This window comes from Ostrinia furnacalis, unplaced genomic scaffold (genome assembly GCF_004193835.3).
Source record: "Ostrinia furnacalis isolate ACB-3 unplaced genomic scaffold, ASM419383v2 OfSCF0770, whole genome shotgun sequence".
Lineage (NCBI taxonomy): Eukaryota > Metazoa > Arthropoda > Insecta > Lepidoptera > Crambidae > Ostrinia > Ostrinia furnacalis.
In genome coordinates this window covers 31864-58239 of record NW_021131009.1, presented here as the reverse complement: position 1 = coordinate 58239, position 26376 = coordinate 31864, and the positions used below count along the sequence as shown (strand labels likewise).

Genomic DNA, 26376 nt, shown 5'->3' with positions numbered 1-26376 from the left:
TATTGCTAATAAATGAGCAGAGACCGAATAACTGAAGACACGGCACGGGGGTGTTTATGTGACGGTCAAACGTCAAATCTTCAGATTTGTATGCTCTGTCACGTCATTATGTCAATGTCACCCATCGCGTGCGCTCCCATATCTCAAGGCACTGACTAAGACGTTTACCTATCATTGATTTTAATCCCTAAACTCTGGCGAAAAGGACCTTATAAGAGAGAAATATAATATTGCTACATTATTACATAAGGATCAGAATACACCAATATTTAGCACCGTTGCCGAAACTGTTATATTAGCCTTAATGCTGTTTTTGATATAGACAAAATAAATAGAGAATTATATTTACTAGTTCTACAATATAGTGTCCAGTTATTTAACTTACCTGAAACGCGGTTAGTTAGATCACTGCATAACAATAGATGGGTTACATAGTCTAAGCCGGTTTCTTTTTAATACACATAGCTTTTAATATGTGCATTATTATAAATAAATAACTCTATGTACAATTACTAATGGTGCATCTAGTAAACCCATTTGACTAATTGAACTCTTAGTTATAGGGCGTACGAGAAAATTGAACTGTTGAAAGTCAAAAGTCATTTATTTTCTGCAAATAGGCTTTTAAAAAGCTTTTACGCTGAAATTAACTTGATGCTGATTCAAATGCATTTATCACACAGTTTAAAGCACTATTCAGTTTTCTTGTACGTTATGTGACTGTTTATATCACCCGCTAACATTTTATGGATATAGTTAATAATATTATTGTTTATTAACGATTTCACACGATAGCCAATATAGAAACAATATAACTAGTTATACTATCATTGATCACGTTCGTCTAATTATGTATCTTTTTAAATTATAGTTTTCAAAATCCCTTAGTAAAATAGATGATAATGTATAAACTTTCTTTTAGACACGCCCATGTTTGGCGTAAGGCTAGGCATAGACCATCGACTTTTAGTTGGCCGATAGTTGAGTAGGACTGTTAATCAGTATTGAGATATAAGAACGTGCGCACATTACGCCGATTTGGTATCGACCGATTCTTCATACAAATTAGAATCGGGCCCAACTATCGGCCAACTAAATGTCGGTGGTCTGCGCCTAGGCTAAATATTCAAAGTATATGAATTCAAAGATTACTCGTATTGTATAAGTGCGCTAAGTTGCGTTCCTATATTTTTCTTGTTATAAAAACGTTATTTTACTCCCAAATGATCATAATAGATTATTCAATGAAATATATTGGTTAGTTGTAACATTACTTTTAGTAATTTTTAAATTAAGTATTGTACATATTTTTTAAACTAGATTAGTGATCGGTGCCTGTAAAGAACTCGAGGCAGACACAAGCGCAACTAGTTGAATAATAAAGTGTGTATTGTTAATTTTAATAAATATATAATTATGAACCTTTGAAATATAGGGACTGATATTTTCTTTATAAATAGTTATAGGAAATTATGTGGCAATGATTGGACGGACATATATTATTTTTTTAAGATGTATATGTGTGCAAAGTACAAGGAACAGCCGTGTCGGAGGCTTTTGCCGGGAAGTAGGCTTTGAGGGCAAAATAAATATCACATAAGCATTTTTTATCCTATTGGTTTATTTTATAACAAAATTGCATGTACTGAAAAAATGCTTGTGTGATTTATATGTTTATAAAACTGGATTAAACAGTCCATTGAACATTTTTAAGATCTCATTATCAGACCCACATCTGTAGTTCTACATCGTACAGCAGGCTTGAGATATGTACCACTGTTTTTAATTGTTTAAGCTTCTTGTTTTACGCATTTTCTATGGTTGTTTTCTGACTTGTCGGCGAGGCAGCGGCACGACATCAGCACGCTTGGCATATGCGGTACCGAAAGCTTACCGAGCGCCTATATTTCAATGGAGCGTCCTTGATTGACGCGGCATACCTAGCGTGCTGTGGCCTAATTCACGCATTTTGACACAGTCAAAATCTCGTGGACGTTTAGAAGTCGTCCTATTGAAAAACAGTTCTAAATCCGTATTCACAAGGATAATTTTCAACCGACTTCAAAAAAAGGAGGAGGTTCTCAATTCGACCCGTATGTTTTTTTTTTTGATAGAACGATTACTCGATAGGATCGCAATTCAGCGATTTGTTGTCGTTGAAGTTTTGTTACGTGAATAAGGCTACTGATTTCGTGCCGCTGCCGCGTCGGCAAGTCTGAAAACGGCCCTATATAATCTGTTTCAGCTTCGATTGTCTATCACTTACGTTGTGATTTATTTAATTGCTCTTATCTTTATTCTAACTCGATCTTATTTAGGCAGATACTCGCGTATCGTAAATTATTTGTTTCTTAATTAGGACCATGACTTGCAATGTAAAAGCATAGCTTTTTATTGAATATAATTTAGACAGTTAAGTCTATATTGTTTATAATCTCTTTGAAACATATTTTTCTTGTATTTTACTGTAGCGGTTACGTTGGTGGGATCGACCTCGCCTCGGCGTTTTATGTAAAAATTGTGGGTAGTAACAAATTCGTCGCCGACGCTCGCGTCCGAGGACGATCTTTACGATACTAGGTTAATTATAGAGTAAAGACAACTTTGCTAGTAAGCATAGGCGACTTATAAAATAAACGGTTGCCCAAAATAATATTGTTTTACTTTACAGAGTGCGTCCATCCCTACTATCACTATCCCTACTAATATTATAAATGCGAAAGTAACTCTGTCTGTCTGTTACGCTTTCACGCCTAAACCACTGAACTAATTTTGATGAAATTTGGCATAGAGATAGTTTGAATTCCGGGAACGGACATAGGATAGTTTTTATCCCGGTTTTTGAAACAGGGACGCGCGCTATAAAGTTTTTCTGTGACAGACAAAATTCCACGCGGGCGAAGCCGCGGGCGGTAAGCTAGTTTCCCATAAATCCAAATCCTTTTAAATACCTGGGAAAGTTGTCACCTCACGAAACATTGCCAGTGACAAAAATAGCCCCTTCTAAATTATGCTTAATAATGCCTAAGATAAGTTTTAAACGATGTCAAATAAAACAACTCAAGTACTAAAACATTTTTGTATATTTTCATAATTATAAAATAGTACCTAATTCAAAATACATATTATTTCCTATGAATACAGATAACATTTACGCTTACAGCTCTATCAGATTACTAGACATGCAAAATTTTGGTTTAAGTTTAAATAACAAGTTAAATAATGTCATACATGAGCCCAATCCGTACCAACAAACAATAAATAGTTTTCGATCATACCTCGAGCTGTCTTTAGAAAAAGTGTAGGGTAGATAGCTTAATTCAAATAGATGCTAACACAATCATTCTAGTTTTGGCTTTTGGTGTGCTTCACAAATCAATATAAGAAAGTTCTGAAATGGTTAATAAAATGTCAAGCTTGTTTCATTCTAGATGTTACAAACGATTGAACATTTAAGTAGTTGGGTAAATGGTGCTTTTGTATTTTTTACGATTTTATTATTCTCGTAATAAAACTTCATTTTATTTTTCAGTGTAGCACACCCTCGCAATTAAAATAAACCCTTTATGGTGAAACCCACAGGTGAAACTAGTGGGAGGGATCCACGAAAGAAAATTATCCGAATCGGTAATTTGACACAAATTACGTAATATTACCTAATTTAACATACAATGTGTCAAACTAGCGTCCCAGTACCCTCGACACACCACACGCTCATTATGCACCTTATGCCGTGGTAATACATGCGGTGTTGCGTGATGCGCAGGCGCCGGTTTTATGTATCGACGACGCATCAAGCTTAACACTGCACCTATGGGCGTACCCAGCTTCTGTTTGGCCCAAGTCTAGTAAAAATAGAACGAATCAATGAAGGTATGTAACTTTTACATTTTCCAATCAAACCAAAATCAAACGAGCGGCCAGTCTGCTTATGACCAAGGCTGTAGTAACAGCCGAAACGTCAAGTTGTGAGTGACTAACTAATGTACTCGTATAAAAAAGACGCGTTAGACTTGTCTTGTGTTTCTCAATTTTTAAGGTAGGTATGTAGGTTTAAAATTTTAGAGTGGGTAGCAGATCCTCAGTACGCCCAAAACTGCACCTCGAGTGGTGGTAACAGGTGCGTGGTCGAGTGATGCGCAGGCGCCGGTTTTTTTTATCGACGACGCATCAAGCTCCCCACTGTACCTATGGGCGTACCCAGCTTCTGTCCAGCTCAAGTCTGGTAGAACAAAACGAGGTATGTAGAGGTTAAAAATTTAAGTGGGTAAAGCCCGGTCTGTGAGCACGTAGAATTTTGTCCAATGACCCCAAGCAACCCATCCTTATCGCTCGCGCGTAATATTGCCGTCGCGACTGTGCGACGGGCGCCCGCAGTGAGTGTGCGAGCGCGACAGCAACATAATTACGCGCGAGCGATAAGGATGGGTAGCTAGGGGTCATTGGACAAAATTCTACGTGCTCACAGACCAGACTATAGCAGATCCTCAGTACGCCCAAGACTGCACCTCAAGCGGTGGTAAAGGTGCGTGGTCGCGGTGCGGTCGCTAGTCTAGTCTATTCGGCGCGCGCGTCGGGGTGCCTCTCCAGTAACATAGCGACGCCTTGGCCGCCAGCCGCGCAGGCCGAGATCAGCCCGATCTGGCCGTCCTCGCGGACCAGGCGGTGGGCCGTGTGCATGGCTAGACGCACCTGGGATAAAAAGGATAAAAATTACACAACGCCATATGGTTTAGAGTTTAGAGGGAAGGATAACTGGGCTTATTCCACTATTCCCCGTTGACAATCCCCGTTATAATAGGATTTTATTTTGATTTTATAAGTTTCTATTGGCTTTAACGGGGAATAGTGAACAAAAAGTTCACTAATCCGAGATCAGCCCGATCTGGCCGTCCTCGCGCACCAGGCGGTGCGCCGTGTGCATGGCTAGACGCACCTGGGATAAAAAAGGATAAAAATTACACAACGCCATATGGTTTAGAGGGAAGGATAACTGGGCTTATTCCACTATTCCCCGTTCCCCTTCTCAGCACTTGCCAAATGTTTGTCTCGAAGCGCTGGTAGGGCAAAAAAAGAATGAGACATGTATAGGCTCCTTAAGAGCATTTGACGATTTGCAAGTACTAATTTAATTAGTCTAAACAAATAAAGATAATTTTGATTTGATTTGACAATCCCCGTCAACGGGGATTATTGAAGAAAAAGTTCATTAATCCCCGTTATAATAGGATTTTATTTAGATTTTATAAGTTCCAATTGGCGTTAACGGGGAATAGTGAACAAAGAGTTCACTAATCCCCGTTGACGGGGATTGTCAATGGGGAATAGTGGAATAAGCCGAAAACTGGTTTAGTCTTTAGAAAGCACATTAAAATTACGAACACTTTAAAGGGTCTTATCCTTTAAATTCCCATCATCTTTAATGAAATTATTATTATTAAGTACAGCCCACATGAACCTATTCAGTTACTGAAAGGTGATCCATTAGTGACTTATTTATTTATTTACATTTCACTGCCATTACAGGATGACCCAATGCGACAGTGAATCATGTGATGTGGCCAAAACGAAACGTAACGGTAATTTTTTATTCCCCCCTCCCCCCTGTATCTTTATCTGTATGTAAATTGTGTATTTTTCAAATATACATTGAGGGACTATGAATATAAGCTTACACCATTTTAGTCTTTCAATCAATTATTTTGATTTAACTTACCCCAGTAGCGGCGAAGGGGTGGCCAATAGAGAGCGATCCACCCCAGCTATTCCACTTGCTCAAGTCTGGGCTTCCGACCTGAAACAGACAATTTAATAGTAACACTTCAAAATAATTAATTGTTCTGCATTATAAAGTATTGTTTGCTAATTACCTTCGATTGGCGACCGAGGTAAGTCTGGCTGAACCAGTCAGAGTCCAACGCCTTCAAGTTGGCAAGGATTTGGCCCTGGAAAAGATAAGTACTTTCAGCATCAATAATCCCAAAGTTCTAATAAGCCGACCGCAGATCACAGCCTGCTAAAGAACTGATTTAAACCCCTGGATGAGATGTTACCCCTGGATGAGATGTTAAAATTAAGAAGGAATCTTAGTAAAAAAAAGCATCGTGATATCACATCACCTTATTGCAACATTGAAGCCATAAAAAGAAATTTAAACGAATCTAAGCAGTCGTCTATAATATTAGCATTGGTGAGTAAAATATTTAATTGAGTTTCATGTGTTAAGAAAAGCCCTCATCTATAAATTGCTGTCCTGTATTATCAAGTAAATTATTATTTGTGCCGTATCTTTTGAATATTTTTTTTTCTTGTCTTGTGTGGTGTGTGTCTATCTATAAATAAAATATGACTTACAGCGAAAGCCTCGTGGATCTCCCAGGTGTCGATGTCGCTCATCTTCAATCCTGCCTTCTCCAGGATCTTGGGGATGCCGTAAGCCGGGCCTAGCAGCAGCTGGTCTACCGGGTCCTGTGGGAAGAGGCCTAATGTGAGATACGTGCGAGGGTGCTCAAGGTTTGAATTGGAGAACGAGGTAATTGGAACCATCTAAATATATAAAAGGAGAAACTGACTGACTGACATATCAACGCACAGCCTAACGGCTAAACGTAGGGACATGAAATTTGGAAGGGACGTAGCTTAGGTACCGTAGAGGTGCACTAAGAAAGGAATTCCCGAAATTCCCACGGGAACGGGAATGCCTTCAGGACAACGCTGATGATACGGTTTTCATTATTAATTTGTTCGTCTATTTGTTGAAAGAAGACATTTTTGTAAATACAATCCTATTTTCCGCCAGTGGGAGTGACATTGGTACAGCCAGCGTTAAAAAGTTCGTGACACCCAAATCCTACTAATATTATAAATGCGAAAGTTTGGATGTTTGTCACTCTTTCACGCAAAAACTACCGAACGGATTTCGATGAAACATTACAGTATTATTGTTTATAACCCAGATTAACATATAGGCTATAATTTATGACGATCAGTGACAAACCAAACTTCACGCGGATGAAGCCGCGGGCAAAAACTAATAGCCATTAAGTTCACAATCACAACACGTCTTCGTCACAAATGGAATGTGGTTGTGTTGTCAACTTTTTGGTCACTTTGGACACGAACTATTTGACGCTGACTGTACCTACTGTACCTGGTGTTAACCCTGCCTTACCTGGGCCACGTAGGTGAAGTCGCGCACGTAGGCCTTGGGCTTGAGGCCCAGCTCCTTGGCCTTGGCCTCCGACATCACCAGGCACGCCGACGCGCCGTCCGTCTGTAAACATAAGACATTAATGATATGCTTTATCTACATCTACACTAATATTATAAAGAGGAAAGATTTGTACCTATTTTTGTATGTTTGTAATGAATAGGCTCAAAAAGTACTGGGCCGATTTAAAAAATTATTTCACCATTCGAAAGCTACATTATCCACGAGTAACATAGGCTAAGTTTTATTTTGGAAAAATATAGGGTTCAGGGGTCCAAGCGCGCGAAGCCGCGGGCGGGAAGCTAGTCAATTGATAAAAACACTGAAAATCGCCAAAAATAGAAATTTTATATCTTGTAAAATTATTTGCATTGTCTTAACGAACTAGTGCTTAAATCACAAAATACCTAATAGGTTCAACAAAAGGATCACTCAGGATTGCCAATTTTTACGATGCAAAAAACTCAATATGTGAAGACCAAATTCGTCCCATGGGAAAGTAATCATTTGACACGCAATAGAAATCCCATCGTTCCCACCGCTGCAACTCTTTCACCGTCAATAAAACCCAACCAGTGAAGGTCAAGTTTGTCCCATGGAAAAGTTAAATCGTCGTTGGACATGCAACGAAATTAATCAGAAGAATATAGTATATAGGAGGGGTGTAGAGTACCTAATTGTGCACTATTCACTGGCTCACCGTCACACCAAGCGTCTCACTGCGGTACGTCCATCCTCGCCGGCGTCTGCCGTACGACTGACTCGTTTCACTCGCAACGATGCCACGATGAATCTAGTACGTAAATACAAACACTACCGAGGGTTTCAAAGGTAGTAATAAATAAGCAGTACTCACCAGGAAGGAGATGATCCGCAGGAGAACTAAAGTGACCGACATAGCTCGCAGAATTGCTAAAATCAAGTGGCTGTGGGCGGGGCACATAGCTCGTAGAGACGATGGCCGTTGGGCAGAAAAGTTCTCGAGTGGCGACCACGGGCTGGAAGACGTAGCGTGGGCAGGCCTCCCACTAGGTGGACCGACGATCTGGTGAAGGTCGCGGGAGGTACCTGGATGCAAGCGGCGTAAGACCGGTCTTTGTGGAAATCCTTGGGGGAGGCCTTTGTCCAGCAGTGGACATCTTTCGGCTGAAACGAACGAACTTACCAGGAAGGAGATGATCCGCAGGAGAACCAAAGTAACCGACATAGCTCGCAGAATTGCTAAAATCAAGTGGCAGTGGGCGGGGCACATAGCTCGTAGAGACGATGGCAGTTGGGCAGAAAAGTTCTCGAGTGGCGACCACGGGCTGGAAGACGTAGCGTGGGCAGGCCTCCTACTAGGTGGACCGACGATCTGGTGAAGGTCGCGGGAAGAGCCTGGATGCGGGCAGCGCCGGACCGTGAATTGTGGAAAACCTTGGAGGAGGCCTTTGTCCAGCAGTGGACGTTATTCGGCTGAAACGAACGAACGAACTCACCAGGAAGGAAGCGTTGGCGGCGGTGACGGTGCCGTGCGGCTTGATGAAGGCGGGCCGCAGCTTGGCCAGCTGCTCGGGCGTCGACACGCGGATGCCGTTGTCCTTCTCCACGAGGCCGTCCTTGCCCTCCACTGGAACATAATAATAATAAGGTTTCTACCAAAGCAGTGGTGTTGTGATTCACCAATAACCATCGGATTTAGGCCGCCTTCACATTAGCAACGCGGCAGCGGCATTTTTATAATGTGAAGGCAGCCATCCGCTGTCATATAGTATGAAATTATCGGCAGCGCGTCTGTTACGCGTTTGTCGCGCTGCTAAAGTCGCTTAAATGTGAAAGCGCTCTTAGTTATTTCCTCATTACTCCATTCAGCTCAAGTTCGGAAATCTGGTTGGTTATTTAATTCTGTCATTCTATCTTTTCCGTTTTGATAAAAATCGGCATCAGCAGATCAGTTAGTCTCCATTGCAGGAGTCCAACCCTATTGAATTTCATTTCAACCAACTGGACAAAAATGTCTCCCACAAAGATTTCTCCAGCAACCGGTCCTGCGTTGCACCCATACAATTGTGAGTCTACTTAGGGTAATCTAATTTTTGTTGAATAACATTTGGCCATTCCGTGTATTTGTTACATATTTATTTATTAGCTTTCCGCCCGCGGCTTTGCCCGCGTGGAATTTTGCCTGTCACAGAAAAACTTTATAACGCGCGTCCCTGTTTCACAAACCGGGATAAATACTATCCTATGTCCTTTCCCGGGACTCAAACTATCTCTATACCAAATTTCATCAAAATCGGTTCTTTGGTTTAGGCGTGAAAGAAAGAGAGACAGACAGACAGACAGAGTTACTTTCGCATTTATAATATTAATATAGAAGTATAGATATGACGGTCTGTGACAAACTAATTTTCACGCGGGTGAAGCCGCGGGCACAGCTAGTTTGTTACATATTTATTTACTTTCACCAACTTATACTATCTTTATTCATAGTAATAACATAGTAAAATTTCAGCGAGATAGATCAAGATAAAGTTTAGTGAACGTTGCTCACCTTTGACGGGGATGAGGTCCGTAAAGTATCCCTTCTGCTGCGCCTGCGCCGCGAGCGTGTGTGAGCGCAGCGCGTAGTCGTCTTGCTCCTTGCGCGTGGCGCCGAAAGCCGCCGCCAGCCGGTCGGCGCTGTGGCCCATCGTCTCGCCTGACGAGAACTCCGCCACGGCGGGCAGCTGGAAATTGCGGGTAGACTCATAAAGCGGCTCAAAGTAAGCCTAAACTAGGTTTATACACTCTCACACTCACTGCGGGCGCCCGTCCCACAGTCGCGATAGCAATATAATTACGCGCGAACGATAAGGATGGGTAGCTTGGGGTCATTTGACAAAATTCTACGTGCTCCCGGACCAAACTATAGTCCCGATAACTTTCCTCCCTTAAGTTAGGCTTAGGACTGAGTTGACCACAGTTCGAACAAAATCTGTGTAAAAGTTTAGAGCGGACGTCAATTGTGCGATTGTAAGATTGAGCACACTACTGTTGGCAAAAGTTATTTTTCCCATTTGTTCGCGCTGTTGCCCTCGTCTCGCTTGAGAACCCAGCTACTGCGGGCAGCTGGAAACCGTGGTAGTTGATTGTTTCTAATTAAAAGTTTACAAAGCGTTACAGGACGTCAGTTATGCGTTTGCAAGACTGCACACTAAGGATTGCGCACGAACGAACGAGCTGCACTGGTTAAAAGGTGACGTATATTGTATTACTGTAGTTTCGGCGGGTAAATGAGCACGTACGCAAGTCGCAGACATATGCTGCCACAAGTGGTCACGCCACACGTGCGGGTACCTACAAGTCCTCAACATGATATTTTTGAAGTAAGCACTAAGCGCAGCAGGAGCGCGAGTGTTGGAGCCCTAGCTTGGCGAATGATGAAGCTCTATTTGGGGCTCTATTTAGGCGACTGTAGCCTGCAAGTGGAGCCCTACTTGTACTCACCTCTGGCGCGAAGTAGTCAGGCCTGATAGACGCCAAAAGCGCGAGTCTCTGCGCAGGAGTCTTGGCGCGGTTAAGGCGCAGCAGCAGCGCTCGCATCTTGTGCGAGTGTCAGAGCGCTAGCACGGCGAGTGTTGAAGCTCATTTCGGTCGCCGAGTAAATGCACTGTGCGACAGGCGGCCGCAGTAAGTGTGCGAGCGCGATAGCAATATAATTACGTCCGAGCGATAAGGAAGGGTAACTTGGGGTCATTGTACGAAATTTCTACTCGGCGAATGGACTTTAGCTGGGCGAGTATTGGGGCTCTAGTTAGCGAATGTTGAAGCTTAAGTGTTGTTTTCTTACCTAGTTAGCGAATGTTGAATCTTAAGTGTTGTCCTCTTACCTCGGGCGCGAAGTAATCAGGTCTGATAGACGCCAGGAGTGCCAATCTCTGCGCAGGAGCCTTGGCGCGATTAAGGCGCAACAGCAGCGCTCGCATCTTGCGCGATTACTGGGGCCCTAGCTCGACGAGTGTTTGAGCTCTAGCTAGGAGAGTTGGAGCGCTAGTTCAGCGAGTATAGCTAGCGAGTGTGGCGAGTGTTTCAGTCTTGCTACTCACCTCGGGCGCAAAGTAGTCAGGCCTGATAGACGCCAGGAGTGCCAATCTCTGCGCCGGAGTCTTGGCGCGATTGAGGCGCAACAGCAGCGCTCGCATCTTGCGCGATTACTGGGGCCCTAGCTCGACGAGTGTTGGAGCCGTAACTTGGCGAGTGTCGGAGCCCTACTTAGCGACTATTGGAGCCCTAGTTAGCTACGTGATCCCCTACTTGTAGTCACCTCGGGCGCGAAGTAATCAGGCCTGATAGACGCCAAAAGCGCAAGTCTCTGCGCGGGAGTCTTAGCGCGGTTAAGGCGCAGCAGCAGCGCTCGCATCTTGCGCGAGCGCCTTGAGCCTTAGCTAGCGAGTGTCAGAACGCTAGCTCGGCGAGTTGGAGCGCTAGTTCAGCGAGTATAGCTAGCGAGTGTGGCGAGTGTTTCAGTCTTGCTACTCACCTCAGGCGCAAAGTAGTCAGGCCTGATAGACGCCAAAAGCGCCAATCTCTGCGCCGGAGTCTTGGCGCGGTTAAGGCGCAGCAGCAGCGCTCGCATCTTGCGCGATTACTGGGGCCCTAGCTCGACGAGTGTTTGAGATATAGCTAGCGAGAGTTGGAGCCCTACTTAACGAGTTTTAGAGCCCTACTTAGCGAATATTGGAGACCTACTTAGCGACTGTTGGAGTCTTAGCTAGCTAGAGGAATCCTATTATGTACTCACCTCTGGCGCGAAGTAATCGGGCCTGATAGATGCTAGGAGCGCGAGTCTCTGCGTGGGAGTCTGTAGTTGAGCGAATGTTGGAGCCCTAACTTGCTACTTGTACTCACCTCGGGCGCGAAGTAATCCGGCCTGATAGACGCCAAAAGCGCCAATCTCTGCGCCGGAGTCTTGGCGCGGTTAAGGCGCAGCAGCAGCGCTCGCATCTTGCGTAAGTGCCTTAAGCCTTAGCTAGCGAGTGTCAGAACGCTAGCTCGGCGAGTGTTGCAGCTATAGTTAGGCGAGTATCGGAGCCCTACTAAAGCCCGGTCCGTGAGCACGTAGAATTTTGTCTAATGACCCCAAGCTACCCATCCTTATCGCTCGCGCGTAATTATATTGCTGTCGCGACTGTGCGACGGGCGGCCGCTGTGAGTGTGCGAACGCTAAGGATGGGCAGCTAGGGATCATTGGACAAAATTCTACGTGCTCGCGGACCAGACTATAGCCACTTACCTCGGGCGCGAAGTAATCAGGCCTGATAGACGCCAAAAGCGCAAGTCTCTGCGCAGGAGTCTTGGCGCGGTTAAGGCGCAGCAGTAGCGCTCGCATCTTGCGCGAGTGCCTGATGGGCACATCCGACATGAACTCCACGCCACCGGCTACGATCACGTCGTAAGCGCCCGCCGCGATCATGCCCACGCCTGGGAAACATGCCCACATTGTATTTACGTCACCGTAAAATTGTGAATTTATTTGTATATTATTGATATGGCCCAATAAATAAATAAATTCCGTCAGATTATAATCTGACGTAGGTAGTTAGATTACAATCTTACCTAACCCATCCCACGTTTAGATTAAAATCTCACACGTTGTATTATAAAGTGACGGAGTTCATTTCACGTTGACATTTATACACAGAGCCCACATTGGAGTGCCCTGAAAAGGGCTTCCATCCTCAAAGGATCTACAGAAATCCTCAGAAATCTCCCATCTCGTTCTTCAGTGAGACAAGTGTTTTAGAGCGTCAACAAATTAAAATACTACATCCTTTCTAAAAAAAAATAAGTCTTGCTATCGCCCGCACAGCGTCAACACGCGGTCCCATTCTTTCAAAAACATCAATCCAGTCTTAGCAAGTTGGCTTTTAACCATTCCATATCTGATTTTATGGAAAGACCAGCTGGGTCTTTACAAAATTATTTTAAAAAATATGACTGTAACTTGTTTTGTAAGTCATAAATAAATTTCACGAAGGATGGGTGGTAATTTTTTTAAATCTGCTCACCGGTAGTAATAGCCTGGTTAGCCGATATGCAAGCCATAGTGACGGTGTGCGCAGGCGTGCGGTCGCTGAAGCCAGCCGCCAGCGCCGCCTCGCGACCGATGTTGGAAGTTTTGACCTCCTGGATGACCGTCCCGTACACTATGTAGTCGATCACCTCCTTGGATATGCCTGTCTTTTGGAGGAGACCCCTGTGGAAGAAATAGTGGTTATTGTGTTGTGTAACACAAGCATAATGTGTATTTATATTTAGCTATGAGTTATGAGGACAATTTTTTTTTAATATAGCTTTAAAAGTGCACCACTTAACTTTGACTGTAACTTTAACAATAACCGGTGTTTTTTGTATGGAGTTCGACAGACTTTTGACGTTTGTCAAAGTCAAAGTAAGATGGTGCAACCCAGCCTTAGGCTTTCAAATAGCATAAAATACGTTCAAGATATTCAGCTCTGAATTTTTGCGAAAAAAAGAAAAACATTGAAAATAGTAACATACAGGAATCTCAAATGCATACCTGTTATAAATATATGAAATTTAATAATAAAGTGCAATCCTGATTTCTGACAAAAATTAATTAATAATGTTCTTCAAGACTTGTCAAATATTTAATAGTTAAAACAACTCACAGCAAAGAGTGTCTCGCCAGCTCGTGCGGCATCATCTTGGCGTAATCGGTGAAGGAGACCAGGAAGGGAGTACGGACTCCGTCCACCAGCACCACATTCTTGCCAGTGCGGTCGGGGAGGGTCTTCTTCTGTTGCAGTGCTGCCCCCACGGAGAGGGCTCTGCGCGCTGTGTCTGATGGAATAAATAGAGACGATATTTGTATTTACTTACGTATCAAACATATTACTATTACTATGAACCATATTATTATCATAGCTGGGCATTAACTCGTTAATCCGTTAATCGTTAATTAACGAAGTTAACATTTCTATTAACGGATTAACTTTTAAGTTAACTTTAAAAAATGTTAACGGACTCGTTAACTTCCGTTAAATTATCCTAAGTCCGTTAATCGTTAATCCAGTACCTACTATTTGCCAAAAAGATACAGCAGGCACGCTGAAAAACACTAGAAAAACGCGTTCTGACAAGTACGTTCGGGCTTCCAGAACTTCCAGAACCCAAAACAACAGTTTTTGTAACCAGAAAGAAGCGATATAAAAATGCTATTTTTTTATTTATTTACAAGCTTATACAGGGTGGAATTATGTAACGCCACCTGGAGGGAAAGTACTCTTAATACTGCAGATAGAAAATTTTACTGAAAGAAAACATTCCTTTATTTTTGAAAAGAAAGAGAACTGCATAATTAAATTAATTTAAGATTTTATGGATTTCCTTTCATTTGATTTATCAAGTTTGTTAGAGAGATTTCATCCTTACACTTGACCCTAACGATCGATGCAATAAAAATACAGGTGTAATTTTTAACAGATTTTAGTTGGTTCGATTCCCGGGTGGCAAATATTTTTTTGAAATCTTTGAATGCAGTTCTATTTGTTTTCAAAAATAAAGGAATGTATTTTTGATATTTTTTTTCTATCTACACCTGTATATTGACTTCACTTGTTAGTATGTGTGGGACAAATCTTGCAACTGAATTTAAGGCCAGTTCTCCTCAACCGATTGAGCTGCAATTTGGTATACTTATGTAAGTACGATGAAAATGCAATGTTGTGGTACCATTGAGCTGGTCTAATGATGGAGTCAGGAGACGGCCATAGGAACTCCTAAATGAAACGGCGGAATCGCATCGAATTTGGGTTTGTTGGATTTGTCTTTTTGAGCACATTGGTGCTAAATTGTATTGTAATTGAACCAAGGCTCTGAGATTGAGATACTATAGACTAAGAGCTGGTGAACGCCAGACCAACGTCATATTATAAAAGCTGAAAGTTTGTCAGCGTATGCTCCCAATATAGGTTAGAATGTTGGTGGATTATGAAGTTTTGGTCATCGTGGCTTTGGCAGCTATCCTAAAAAAACTGTCTGGCAAGGAGTTGGAACTGTCAAAACTGTCTGGCTAAAAAGAGGAATAAATTCCATGCGCGATACAAGCTTTCGAAATTATTTGAACCTTGCATACAATTATTATTTTCGTTTTATTATAATGTGTTAACGGATTAACGATTAACGTTAACTTGCGTTAAGTCTTGCTGAATGTAACGTTTTAACGTTTAACGAAGTTAATTTTTTTATTAACGGTTTAACGATTAACGAAGTTAACTATTTGATTAACGGTGCCCAGCTATGATTATTATGTTCAAGTAGTATGTCTGTATAGAATTTTTGAATTGACATCTGCATTATACGTTGTTATAAATATTGTATGTAATAATGTTAATTCATAAATCACATAACATTGGTTACAGATTTTACAAATTATTGGTTTCTGGCCTGCGTTGTAAGAATATGATAACTTTTCAACATTTAAAATTACATTTTCATTGAATATTATGCATCTGGTATCTAAGTAATTAGTCAGCTTAATCAATTTTATCAGTGGCTATAAAAACTTAATTTTATACAATGATGTAAACAATTTAGGTTATGATTACAATTTCTATAAAACTTATCAAATAATGTTAACAAATGAATATAAAACAATTTTGGGTGTTCTTCTAGTTAGGAAAAACACTTATTAGATAAAATTGATGTTTTTTACTTAATTAAAGTTAGTTGGATAAAGACTGCAAGTTATTATGTCTGGTTTTCAGGGTTATTTTTCACAAAATATTCCATTCAAAATTGTTACTCAATACATAATTTAGTTTTAGATTAGACTCTGCACTTTGGAATAGTTCCATAAAATTTTAAAATTACAAATAATTGTTTCAATGCCAACTCAACACAGGTCCAAAGTTTACACAATATGCACTAATTTGGATACAATTTTTTAACTAAAATTAGGCTATTTCAATAGTAAAACAAAATTGTAAACTATTCTTTAGTTTATAAATTAACCAAAACAGAACACTGATAAATGCTAAATAGCTTAGTTAAATAGAAAAAAGTTAATTTACCAAACTTAACTGTGGAGCCAACATGGGATGCTTTAACTAAAGATTTTGCTACGTGGGATGCCATGGTTGCTTGGACACTACTTTAGGTGTACACTGACTAAAATAAGGAAGCCTGAAACAACTAATTACGGTTAATACTTCGTTAGGAATTAATAAAACTTGAAATAAACTCGAAGAAAGTTGGACTCTGACCTAATCTGACAGCCACTTTGAGATTAGTTGTGATTAGTTGCCAGAACAAATATTTATGATAGCCAGGCACGCATGTTCTAATAAATTAAAATAATTTTGTCATAAGACTATTTATTTAATTAATAATAACATTTTCAATTTTTAAGAATTATTGAAGGGAATGGTAACTTGTCCTCTAATTAAAATGCATAAAATACGTAACTTACACATTTATTTTAATACATACATCTACATTGACTATTTCTTATGCATTGAATTGATCATTTACATTGCATACTCATCAATGCACATGTTCATGATTATATCATTTACGGAGTTTGTAGCTTGCATTTTAATTTTAATTTTATTACACATTTTGAGGGTAGTAAGGAAAATTTTAATTTTAGATGTTTTCTCATTCGCGTTTTTGGGTCTTTTTGGTTCGCACTCAGACCAAGTTGGAAGAATTTTACACTATTTAGTTACAAATATTTTTGTGATATTCCGTTTTTAGTGTTGTCTGAGACTTTTTAGTTTCAAATGATTTCAAATTATGGAGAAAAACGAAAGTAAGTTTTATTTCTCATATTGCTTTATAAATTGTGGAAGTAACTAGGTGATCGGTAAAGAAGTAGGTAAGTATTTTATGATTGTACGATGGCTAAATCGGACGACTTCTAACGGTTCTAGTGAGTAAACTACCTACCATACCATATAGCTTAAACGGACCGTATTTTCATGGATTCGGATCCAATTCGAATCGAACGTAGTGCGAAAACAGCTCTAACACATCGTTATGCCGGCTGTACTCGTATACCCACTAAGTATGTGCAGTCTTATATCCGAGCTCTCGCCCAGACTCGTCATACTCATACTCGACATAGCGAGACACCACGAGAGGTACTGAGAGCTCCCTGTACACTCTCGCACTCGTCCTGTCTCGTAATCTCTCGGCGAGAGTGTACTGCCAGCATTACATTACATAAACATTCAAACTGCTACTATTTTTGTCTAACAGATGGCGCTTCAACAAGATGGCGGCCGTCATCATCATGGCGGCGGTCCTCCTGCCGTGCTCGGCACAGCTGCTAGACGAGCTGGATGCTTTGGAGGCGGAGTGCATCGGCGAGGATAAGTTCCAATGTCTGGAGGGCAGCTGCATCCCCCAGGATGCGTACTGTGACGGGAAGATCGACTGTCCGGAGGGCAGCGATGAGAATTTTTGTCGTAAGTCCATAATTGAGTGAATGAACGAATAAATAATAAAATAAATAAATAAGTAAATAAAATATTAATTTTCATGAAAAACTAAGTATTAAACGAGCCTAGTGCAGCTCGCAGACCTGTATCGCAATAACAAAAAATTCATTAAACCCACTTGGTTTAATGAATTTATAGAAACGTTTATTTAGTAAATACAAAACATACAATTACAATAGGTACATTTTAGTTATTATTAATTAAAAATTAAATAGATACCTACACTTGTATACCACAAAAAATCTTAATAAAGAAATAGAATCATTTTTTTAGTAACAAGTTTAGCCTGTTGAATTACAGCTAGGATCAGAGTTACAGGTACATACTTTTACAATTAATTAATAAAAATTTATCAATTTTCCAGCGCACCACCTCCCAGACCCGGAATTCTGCAACAAAACCCACCACTTCTTGTGCAACGACAAGCTGAAGTGCATCCCGTTGTCGTGGATTTGCAACAACGATACTGATTGCAACGATGGCAGCGACGAGGTTAACTGCACCGATGCTACGAATCATTCAACTAATGTAAGTCTAAACCCACTAATTGAATAATTCGCAGAAATAGTGAGTTAAGTAGCTAGCTCTTGTGATCGGCGAAACTGAAGTACATTTTTTATCTGAAAGAAACGCACATGCAAACAAAATTGAATGTTATAACTATTAGGTATTTAAGTAGGTCAATCAAATCACAATATTACATTTACGTAATAATAACGTGTAAAAGCTGGAGTGCATCCCGTTGTCGTGGATTTGCAACAACGACACTGATTGCAACGACGGCAGCGACGAGGTTAACTGCACCGATGCTACGAATCATTCAACTAATGTAAGTCAAAATCCACTAATTGAATAATTCGCAGAAATAGTGAGTTAGCTAGCTCTTGTGATCGGCGAAACTGAAGTACATTTTCATCTGAAAGAAACGCACATGCAAACAAAATTGAATGTTATAACTATTAGGTATTTAAGTAGGTCAATCAAATCACAATATTACATTTACGTAATAATAAAGTGTAAAAGCTGAAGTGCATCCCGTTGTCGTGGATTTGCAACAACGACACTGATTGCAACGACGGCAGCGACGAGGTTAACTGCACCGATGCTACGAATCATTCAACTAATGTAAGTCAAAATCCACTAATTGAATAATTCGCAGAAATAGTGAGTTAGCTAGCTCTTGTGATCGGCGAAACTGAAGTACATTTTCATCTGAAAGAAACGCACATGCAAACAAAATTGAATGTTATAACTATTAGGTATTTAAGTAGGTCAATCAAATCACAATATTACATTTACGTAATAATAACGTGTAAAAGCTGAAGTGCATCCCGTTGTCGTGGATTTGCAACAACGACACTGATTGCAACGACGGCAGCGACGAGGTTAACTGCACCGATGCTACCAATTATTCAACTAATGTAAGTAAAAATCCACTAGGTAATTGAATAATTCGCAGAAATGGTGAGTTATTACCAATTTTAGGACAGCAGAACTGGAAAACTTTAGGTACCTAAATACATCTGAAAAATACACTTTCTTGGTTTTTTTCTATCCATAACGAGGCAGCTCTTGGCCTGAATCTCACCTGATGGTAAGTGATTGTAAGTTAGGCATATTTTTCAATTTGAGTACCTATAGTCTATCTAGTCACTATGTAGTTAATAGACCTATAATGTCAACAATGTTTAGCGTGTTGTACTGTCAACATAATTAGAAGTCTGATTTTTTTATTTTTGTATTGCTTTGACTTGTGTTTAGTAAGAGGATGGTTTCTGCTTTTTTTTTTGACCATAATTAAAAGCTGTATCTTCAATCTTCTGTTTCGCATGTGGTCATCGTTTTGTAATCGTCTGACGTATGCTTGCTTAGAATTTGCCTAGGGTGGGAGTCGAACCCACGACAAGTTATTTTTTAATTTGAGATGCGACTCTTAACGTTAAGAAATGTTCTGTTATATTGTTTGTAGATCCACATTAAATTATACCTATAGGTACCTACTATGTTTGTAGATTATGATAATTGAACACTCTTGTTTAGTTTAGGTACTGTGTGTGAGATCGTGACAGCTTTGTGGTCAAGTGTGAGAGCATCCTAATTTCTGCGTTTGGTAGCAGAGGGAAATATTTTTTGATAAATAAAAAACAATCAATTTATAGTATAAAATTATAATTTATTTGTACTAAAATGGTACATTTTTTCTATTTAGTCCAATTAAAACTGTCGTCGCCTTCTGGTAGTTATGTTTCTTCTTGGAATTTTTCTTGTACTTCATTTCTTCAAATATTCATTCACTTCAATCTTGTGTAGAATCAGCATTTGGTTCAATGTTTCCATTGATTGCAATATTAGGCTGCCTATCTTCAATATTTTTGCTTTATATCGAATAACACCGTAAAAACGTGTTGTTTTGAATATTTCAAGATGTGTTCGTAGTATTGGGAGAAACTTCATTATTTTAGTTGTTTTGCTCTTCAAAGCATCAACTTTATTTATTGCTTGGTGACTCAAGCATGCTCAACCGCCTCTTTTGGGATGATGCGTTCATACTTTCTTAATGTTGAAATGCTTTTCTTGGCTTTAGATGAGGACGTGGCCTTTAATTTTCAAATATTTTGTCAGATCCTTATTATCATCTTACAAGTTCTTCTAGCTGATTCCATTGCGTTTTCGTTCTTATTTTAAGGGATATCCTTAAGATTTTTTACCCAATACTTGCATAGAGATTTTATTGTAGTAGATGTAGGTGTCTAATCTTTCTTGCTGTGACCGGACTTGTTATTGAACGCGTATGTAGTATCTTTAATATTTCATTTCCTTTACTGGTTGAATGTATACCTTCCAGTATATTGTTGAACAGTGTGCGTGTGGTTTGGTGGGTTGAATGGGTTTTGATTGAGAACTTTTTTTTGTATCCCACTTAATATTTTGAATCGGCAACGGTTTAAAGCTTGCCGCCACACCAGATGCGACGATTGACCATTCTGTCTAGAGTGCAACGGGGAATAAAGAATTAAAGAAACGAAGCAAGACAAACAATATTATGTGAACAATAGGTTATATATTATAGTTCTTTTAAGAAAAAGACGCCCACTGATCTAGTAGTCAAGAAACCGTCAACAACACTCTCGCTTCCAGGCACTTCTCTTCTCCGGATGCTCGGTTCTCGAGTGGGAGGCCTGCCTACACTGTATCACGAAAATAAAACGAATGTTAAAAGATAATGAACGAAGCAGATAATGGAGAATACGTGAACAATGGGTTACACATATTGTCCTCTTAAGAAAAAGACGCCCACTGGTCTAGGAGGACTGGTTAAGAGCCATCTACCACCACCACACTCGCACATCCAGGCGTTTCCCTTCTTTCACAGAATCTCGGTTCTCGAGTGGGAAGCCTGCCTACACTGCGTCACGAAAATAAAACGAAAGTTAAAAGATAATGAACGAAGCAGATAATGGAGGATACGTAAACAATGGGTTACACATATTTTTCTCTTAAGACAAAGACGCCCACTGGTCTAGGAGGACTGGTTAAAAAGCCTTCCACTACCACCACACTCGCACATCCAGGCGTTTCCCTTCTTTCACAGAATCTCGGTTCTCGAGTGGGAAGCCTGCCTACACTGCGTCACGAAAATAAAACGAAAGTTAAAAGATAATGAACGAAGCAGATAATGGAGGATACGTAAACAATGGGTTACACATATTTTTCTCTTAAGACAAAGACGCCCACTGGTCTAGGAGGACTGGTTAAAAAGCCTTCCACTACCACCATCAAACTACTGCATCCAGGCGCTTCCCTTCTTTCACAGAACCTCGGTTCTTGACTACACTGCGTCACGAAAATAAAACCAATGTTAAGAGGATAATGAACGAAGCAAAGAATGGAGAATACGTGAACAATGGGTTTTACACATATTGTTCTTTTAAGAAAAAGACGCCCACAAAAGCAGGGCTGGTTAAAAAACCCTCGACAACTACCACTACCATATTTCCGTATCCAAGGGCACAGAATCTCGGTTCTCGAGTTAGACATGCCTTCACTACACACTACGTATGTAAAAAATAATGAACAACGCAGAAAGCTTTTGTTAAAATAGGATAAGTAATTAACAACGCAGAGAAGCGAAACAAAATATTATAATGATGAATGAATTTTATTTTCTGCATTTATAGCAGAAGCATGGTTACACATCTTACGATCTCAATATGTATTAAGAGGTGAACCAGATGCGAAGATTTTTCGTTTGATTCGACAAATGTATGGTAATATTTTCATTGATTTATTTCCAGCTGGAAGGAGTATTTATGCAATTAAATGCTTTAAAGAAAGTAAGAAATGTTATTTAAGTACTATTAATTCGTACTCAATCAATGTTTTTTTGTTTCAGAAAACTTGCAAGGGATTCTCATGCGACGAAGGCAAGACCTGTATATCAACGCTATGGATGTGCGACGGGTTTTACGATTGCCAAGACAAAACCGACGAGATCATAGAAGAAAACTGTCGTAAGTACCAACCTCACGGTTATACTGGCCGAATCACAGACAACCAACATCTCAGCACTTGCCACTTGCAAATGTTCGTCTCGAAGCGCTGGTAGGGCAAAAAAAGAATGAGGCAGGTATAGGCTCCTTAAGAGCATTTGACGATTTGTAAGTACTAATTTAATTAGTCTATAGTACAAATTAAGATAATTTTGATTTTCAACAAGAAAAAAACTGACAACAGACTTTATTGCGGTGAGAAAGCTTAATAACCTACTGGTTTATATTAATAAAGTTTAAATTTTATAAACTTCGTCAGTTTGTGAGATTGTATGACCAACTGAACCAAAAAATAGTAGTAGGTAACTGAACCAATTTTGAAAACTATTTTTCCAATAAGTACCTACTGCAATACAATAATTTGTGAGCAACATAAGCAACAGATGACAAAGAATGACTAGTAAACATTAATGAATCTTCAATGTGACCGTAATATTACTTTACACTGCAGGCCACAAACTCTGCTCATATTTTTAGAGCAGTTCCACCACTGATCGTAATATGCACTTTACACTGCAGACCACAAATACCGGAACCACATCATGCAGGACCCGCTGTATTGCTTGAGCGAGTTGAGCACAGGCGAGCAGCACCACTACTGCTCAGATTCGTCCTACTGCCTGCCGGGTGATATGATGTGCGATGGCATCCCCGACTGCCGCGATGGCAGCGACGAGGGACCCTTCTGTGCTAATTGTAAGTGTTTTTATTATTAAGTTGAGCGAAGTGAGCACGGACGAGCAGTACTACTACTGCTCAGATTCGTCTTACTGCCTGCCGGGTGATATGATGTGCGATGGCATCCATGACTGCCGCGATGGCAGCGACGAGGGACCTTTCTGTGCGAATTGTAAGTGAAATTTTAATATTGAGCTTCTAATTAACTTTATGGGCGTGGGGAGGAAAAAATCACAAATGGTGACCAAGGCAAGTGAGAAACCACTTGGTGAACTGACGAACTGGTGAAGGTCCCACTCCGGCTCCCCGCTAATACGCCGTTGAGCGCAGCAGGAGTAGCAGTAAAATTTTGAGGAAGATGCCTTTGTCCAGCATTGTACGTTTGTTAGTTGAAAAGTATTAATATGGTTTATAAAGAGTTAATTATTTGGTGCAAAATCCCCAGAAAACAAATTACATTTGCGATGTTTAAATATTAGTTAAACCAGTGATTATAGACAGGAGGACTGCTGATGTTAGATTCCCAAGGAAATATGTATATAAAATCAAAATTTGGTTATATTTTTTAACCAAAATGACAACCACCAAACAAAGGGGAAAACGCCTGTAGATACAACCATAATACCAACGGTATCGCTCTCAGATTCAAGGGCTGCAATTTGGATCCCCGTCGACCACTGGCCTAGTACCACAAAAGTCCAGCGGCAACCACAAATTAAACTATTGTGCCACAAAAGGGTGGTGTCCTGGCACCACTACAAATTACTAAAACAATAAAAATCTCTTTTTCAGGGACTACAATGTGTACTGCAGAAAATAATCCATGCGTAGAAAACATAACAAGGTGCTTTCCAGACCGCAACGGTCCCACTTGCATGTGCGAGAGTTTCGCCAACGAGAAGAAATTTAACTACGAGAAGAAAATTTGCGAAGACGTAGACGAGTGCGCCCAACTCAAGCCTCACTGCTCGCACTACTGCGAGAATGCAGAAGGAAGGTACATTTGCAGTTGCGACGAGGGGTACACCACAGACCCCTTCAGTTACCTCTGCTATGCTACTGGTGAGTGAGAATAGACTTTATTTGGCACATTAAATATTTCAGGCCAAAAAGTGTGCCAAAGAGGGTACATGTTTGCAAAAGTGTGCCAAAAAAGTCCCCGACTCAGCAAGTCGGGACTGTGTAGATACGACGGTGTTTTTCAGTAAAACGTTTGGTAATTTTTAAACTTTGCATCGTGTATTATTTTGATTTAAAGATATTGTGCACCTATACTAAGTTTTAGCCTTTCTGAAGTTCGCAAACTTTTTAGTACCATGTTAAACAAGAAAACCAAACATACCAAGAATACCTATCGGAAGACAGTGTGCCAAAAAGGTCCCCGACACAGCAACAGCTGATTTTCAGCAGGCACGTTCAAACCATGCATCATGTAACAATTTGATTAAAAGATAGTGCACTTAGTTTCTATGTCTTTCTGAAGTAGTGGCACTAGTAACTATTTAGTACTATTTTGAACAAGAAAAGCATGATTTAGCAAAATGGAATATCACTACTCCTATGCAACACTAGTATTTGGGAAAACGACGCTGATTTTCAACAGGCATCAATCAAGCCATGCATTGTGTATATTGATTAAAAGATTGTGCACCGAAAGTATGCTTTTCTGAAGTAGTGAACTTTTTAGTATCACTTTAAACCAGAAAATCTATTATTATTAATTATCAAGATGGAATATTGAAACACCTACGCAACCGTCCGTGAAACTCATGCTAGCAAAATCCTTTTCTTGGAATAGACAAAAGCAAACCAAAGAGTGTATACTCGGTGTACATACATAGAAAAAAAAGATATCAACCGAATGAGGGCTATCGTTTTAGCGCTCACCAGTTGGCGCCACTGTAGAGTAAGGTCCTGTCACTTGCTAGTAGCGAAGACAGTGGCACCAACTGGTGAGCGCTAAAGTGGTAGGAGGACTATCGCATTTGCACTCATCAAGATGGCGCCACTGTAGAGTAAGGTCCTGTCAATCGCCAGGGGTGCCAACTGTTAAGTATAAAAACGGTTGAGAACCTCCTCCTTTTGTTCAAGTCAGTTAAAAACTAAAATATTTTAATTTTGTTTCAGGACCTGAAGGCCTGATATTCTTCACCACGGCAGACAAGATAGCTTTGGTGAAAATAAAGAGCAAACATAAACTCATCATAGCGCAAGATATAAAACAAGTAAGTCTTATTTTATTACTTATTAACCCTTTTGTTATTTGAAAAAAAAAAAAAAACCTTGAAATAACAACAAAAAACTTCTAAACATAAAAAAACTAGCTCTCGGGAAAATAGAAAGCAAACAGAAAGTCATCATACCCCAAGAATCCAAGATATAACTTATTTAAAATTAATTCTTATTTAAAAAATAAACCATTGAAACAAGAAATAAATCTAAACTGAGAAGTTTTATTCGTAAGTAACCATCATGAGGTAAAAAGAAACTGCATTTGAAACCACAAAATCCCAAAAACAGTAGATACTTAGAAATACTATTTCACAACCTGGCCTGGTGCTGCTACGCGCTACGAGGATAATAACCGTAGCAACTACAACAGAAACTGTAGCTCAATATCAATATTCGTAGCATACTACGACAACAGACTAGCACTACGATGTGTTGCTACGACGTAGCGACTTATAGGTACTTCGAGAACGTTGCACTTATTTTGTGCTTTTTAAAATGAAAGAAAAATATCTTGCTGATCACTATGAGACTCAATAATGAAAAATAGACATAAAGAGGCCTATACTAAAATTATAGTTAAACATCTGAACTTTTAAGTATCATTTCAGTATGAAGCCGTAACAGGTTCTAAAATACAACTCAAAAACATTGAACCCGAAAAACAAGCGGTCGAAAACAAATACGCGCCAAAAGATTTTGACCCGCATTGGTTTTTGGCGGCTTCTTTTTTTTTTTTTTGTTGTTGACCCAGGGAAAATCCTCATGGATACCACAGCGCACGGAGCACGGTGTGGTTATGCCGGACTCTTACCGGCTAAAAACCCTGGGGTGTTCCGTAGGTCCGGCCCCGCTGACCGGCACGGCAGTTTGAGTGGCAAATGTACGAAAATACTATGCAATTACGGTTGAAACTTCATTGAAGCAGTCGCTGTTTTGAGCCAACCGTCATCACTGAAATTGCAACTGTATAATTGTGTAAGATTATAGTATTATTTGCCGTGTCTTCTGCCGTGCCGTGTGAGTGGGGCCGGGCCCAAATCGTTGCCCAGTGGGGTGATCCCACCAGACAACTGAGAATGGCTCTGGACCACTAGAGACATCCCCGAGACGGGTGGGCCCGTGCGATGCGGGTAGCGGGATCTCCGTTCCAACTACCCGCTGGACCCACAGGAAGCGAGGAGGGAGCTTCACAATGTAAAGCCCCGTCCTCACTGCCGGC

At 40.4% G+C, this 26376-nt stretch overlaps 2 protein-coding genes across 5 annotated transcripts; one reads left to right on the top strand and one right to left on the bottom strand.

Moving 5' to 3' along the window:
• Window positions 1–3506: 3506 nt before the first annotated feature.
• Mtpbeta (mitochondrial trifunctional protein beta subunit) lies at window positions 3507–16485 on the bottom strand. Of its 3 annotated transcripts, XM_028300627.1 has the most exons (13): window positions 16459–16485; window positions 16267–16378; window positions 13864–14035; window positions 13240–13427; window positions 12465–12652; window positions 9744–9918; window positions 8689–8819; window positions 7172–7273; window positions 6355–6468; window positions 5871–5945; window positions 5717–5794; window positions 4895–4936; window positions 3507–4650 (listed from the first exon to the last, which is right to left on the bottom strand). In XM_028300627.1, the coding sequence occupies exons 2-13, from the start codon at window positions 16328–16330 to the stop codon at window positions 4558–4560; spliced, it is 1422 nt and encodes a 473-aa protein (XP_028156428.1). In that variant the 5' UTR covers window positions 16331–16378; window positions 16459–16485; the 3' UTR covers window positions 3507–4557. The 3 variants fall into 3 exon arrangements, with proteins under 3 accessions (XP_028156428.1, XP_028156427.1, XP_028156429.1); XM_028300626.1 differs by lacking the exon at window positions 16459–16485 and having other exon boundaries at window positions 16267–16452; XM_028300628.1 differs by lacking the exons at window positions 4895–4936; window positions 16459–16485 and having other exon boundaries at window positions 3507–4692; window positions 16267–16452.
• Window positions 16486–16847: 362 nt separating this feature from the next.
• Window positions 16848–25998, top strand: LOC114350012 (low-density lipoprotein receptor-like). 2 transcript variants are annotated; one of them, XM_028300633.1, is made up of 7 exons: window positions 16848–17006; window positions 17456–17664; window positions 18062–18225; window positions 22091–22208; window positions 22767–22943; window positions 23718–23987; window positions 25053–25998. In XM_028300633.1, exons 1-7 carry the CDS (start codon window positions 16978–16980, stop codon window positions 25190–25192), a joined length of 1107 nt encoding a protein of 368 aa, XP_028156434.1. In that variant the 5' UTR covers window positions 16848–16977; the 3' UTR covers window positions 25193–25998. The 2 variants fall into 2 exon arrangements, with proteins under 2 accessions (XP_028156434.1, XP_028156435.1); XM_028300634.1 differs by lacking the exon at window positions 25053–25998 and adding an exon at window positions 24068–24774 and having other exon boundaries at window positions 16849–17006; window positions 23718–24037.
• The last annotated feature ends 378 nt before the right edge of the window (window positions 25999–26376 follow it).

Coding starts and splice junctions, on each gene's coding strand:
- Mtpbeta (XM_028300627.1), bottom strand. CDS start 16,330: ATGGCATCCCACGTAGCAAAATCTTTAGTTAAAGCATCCCATGTTGGC. Junction 5,946..6,354: donor AGATCCACGAGGCTTTCGCT/GTAAGTCATATT, acceptor TATCTTTTCCAG/GGCCAAATCCTTGCCAACTT. Junction 4,937..5,716: donor ACCCCTTCGCCGCTACTGGG/GTAAGTTAAATC, acceptor TTTTTATCCCAG/GTGCGTCTAGCCATGCACAC.
- LOC114350012 (XM_028300633.1), top strand. CDS start 16,978: ATGATTTCAAATTATGGAGAAAAACGAAA. Junction 18,226..22,090: donor CTACGAATCATTCAACTAAT/GTAAGTCTAAAC, acceptor TTTTTGTTTCAG/AAAACTTGCAAGGGATTCTC. Junction 22,944..23,717: donor GGGACCCTTCTGTGCTAATT/GTAAGTGTTTTT, acceptor TCTCTTTTTCAG/GGACTACAATGTGTACTGCA.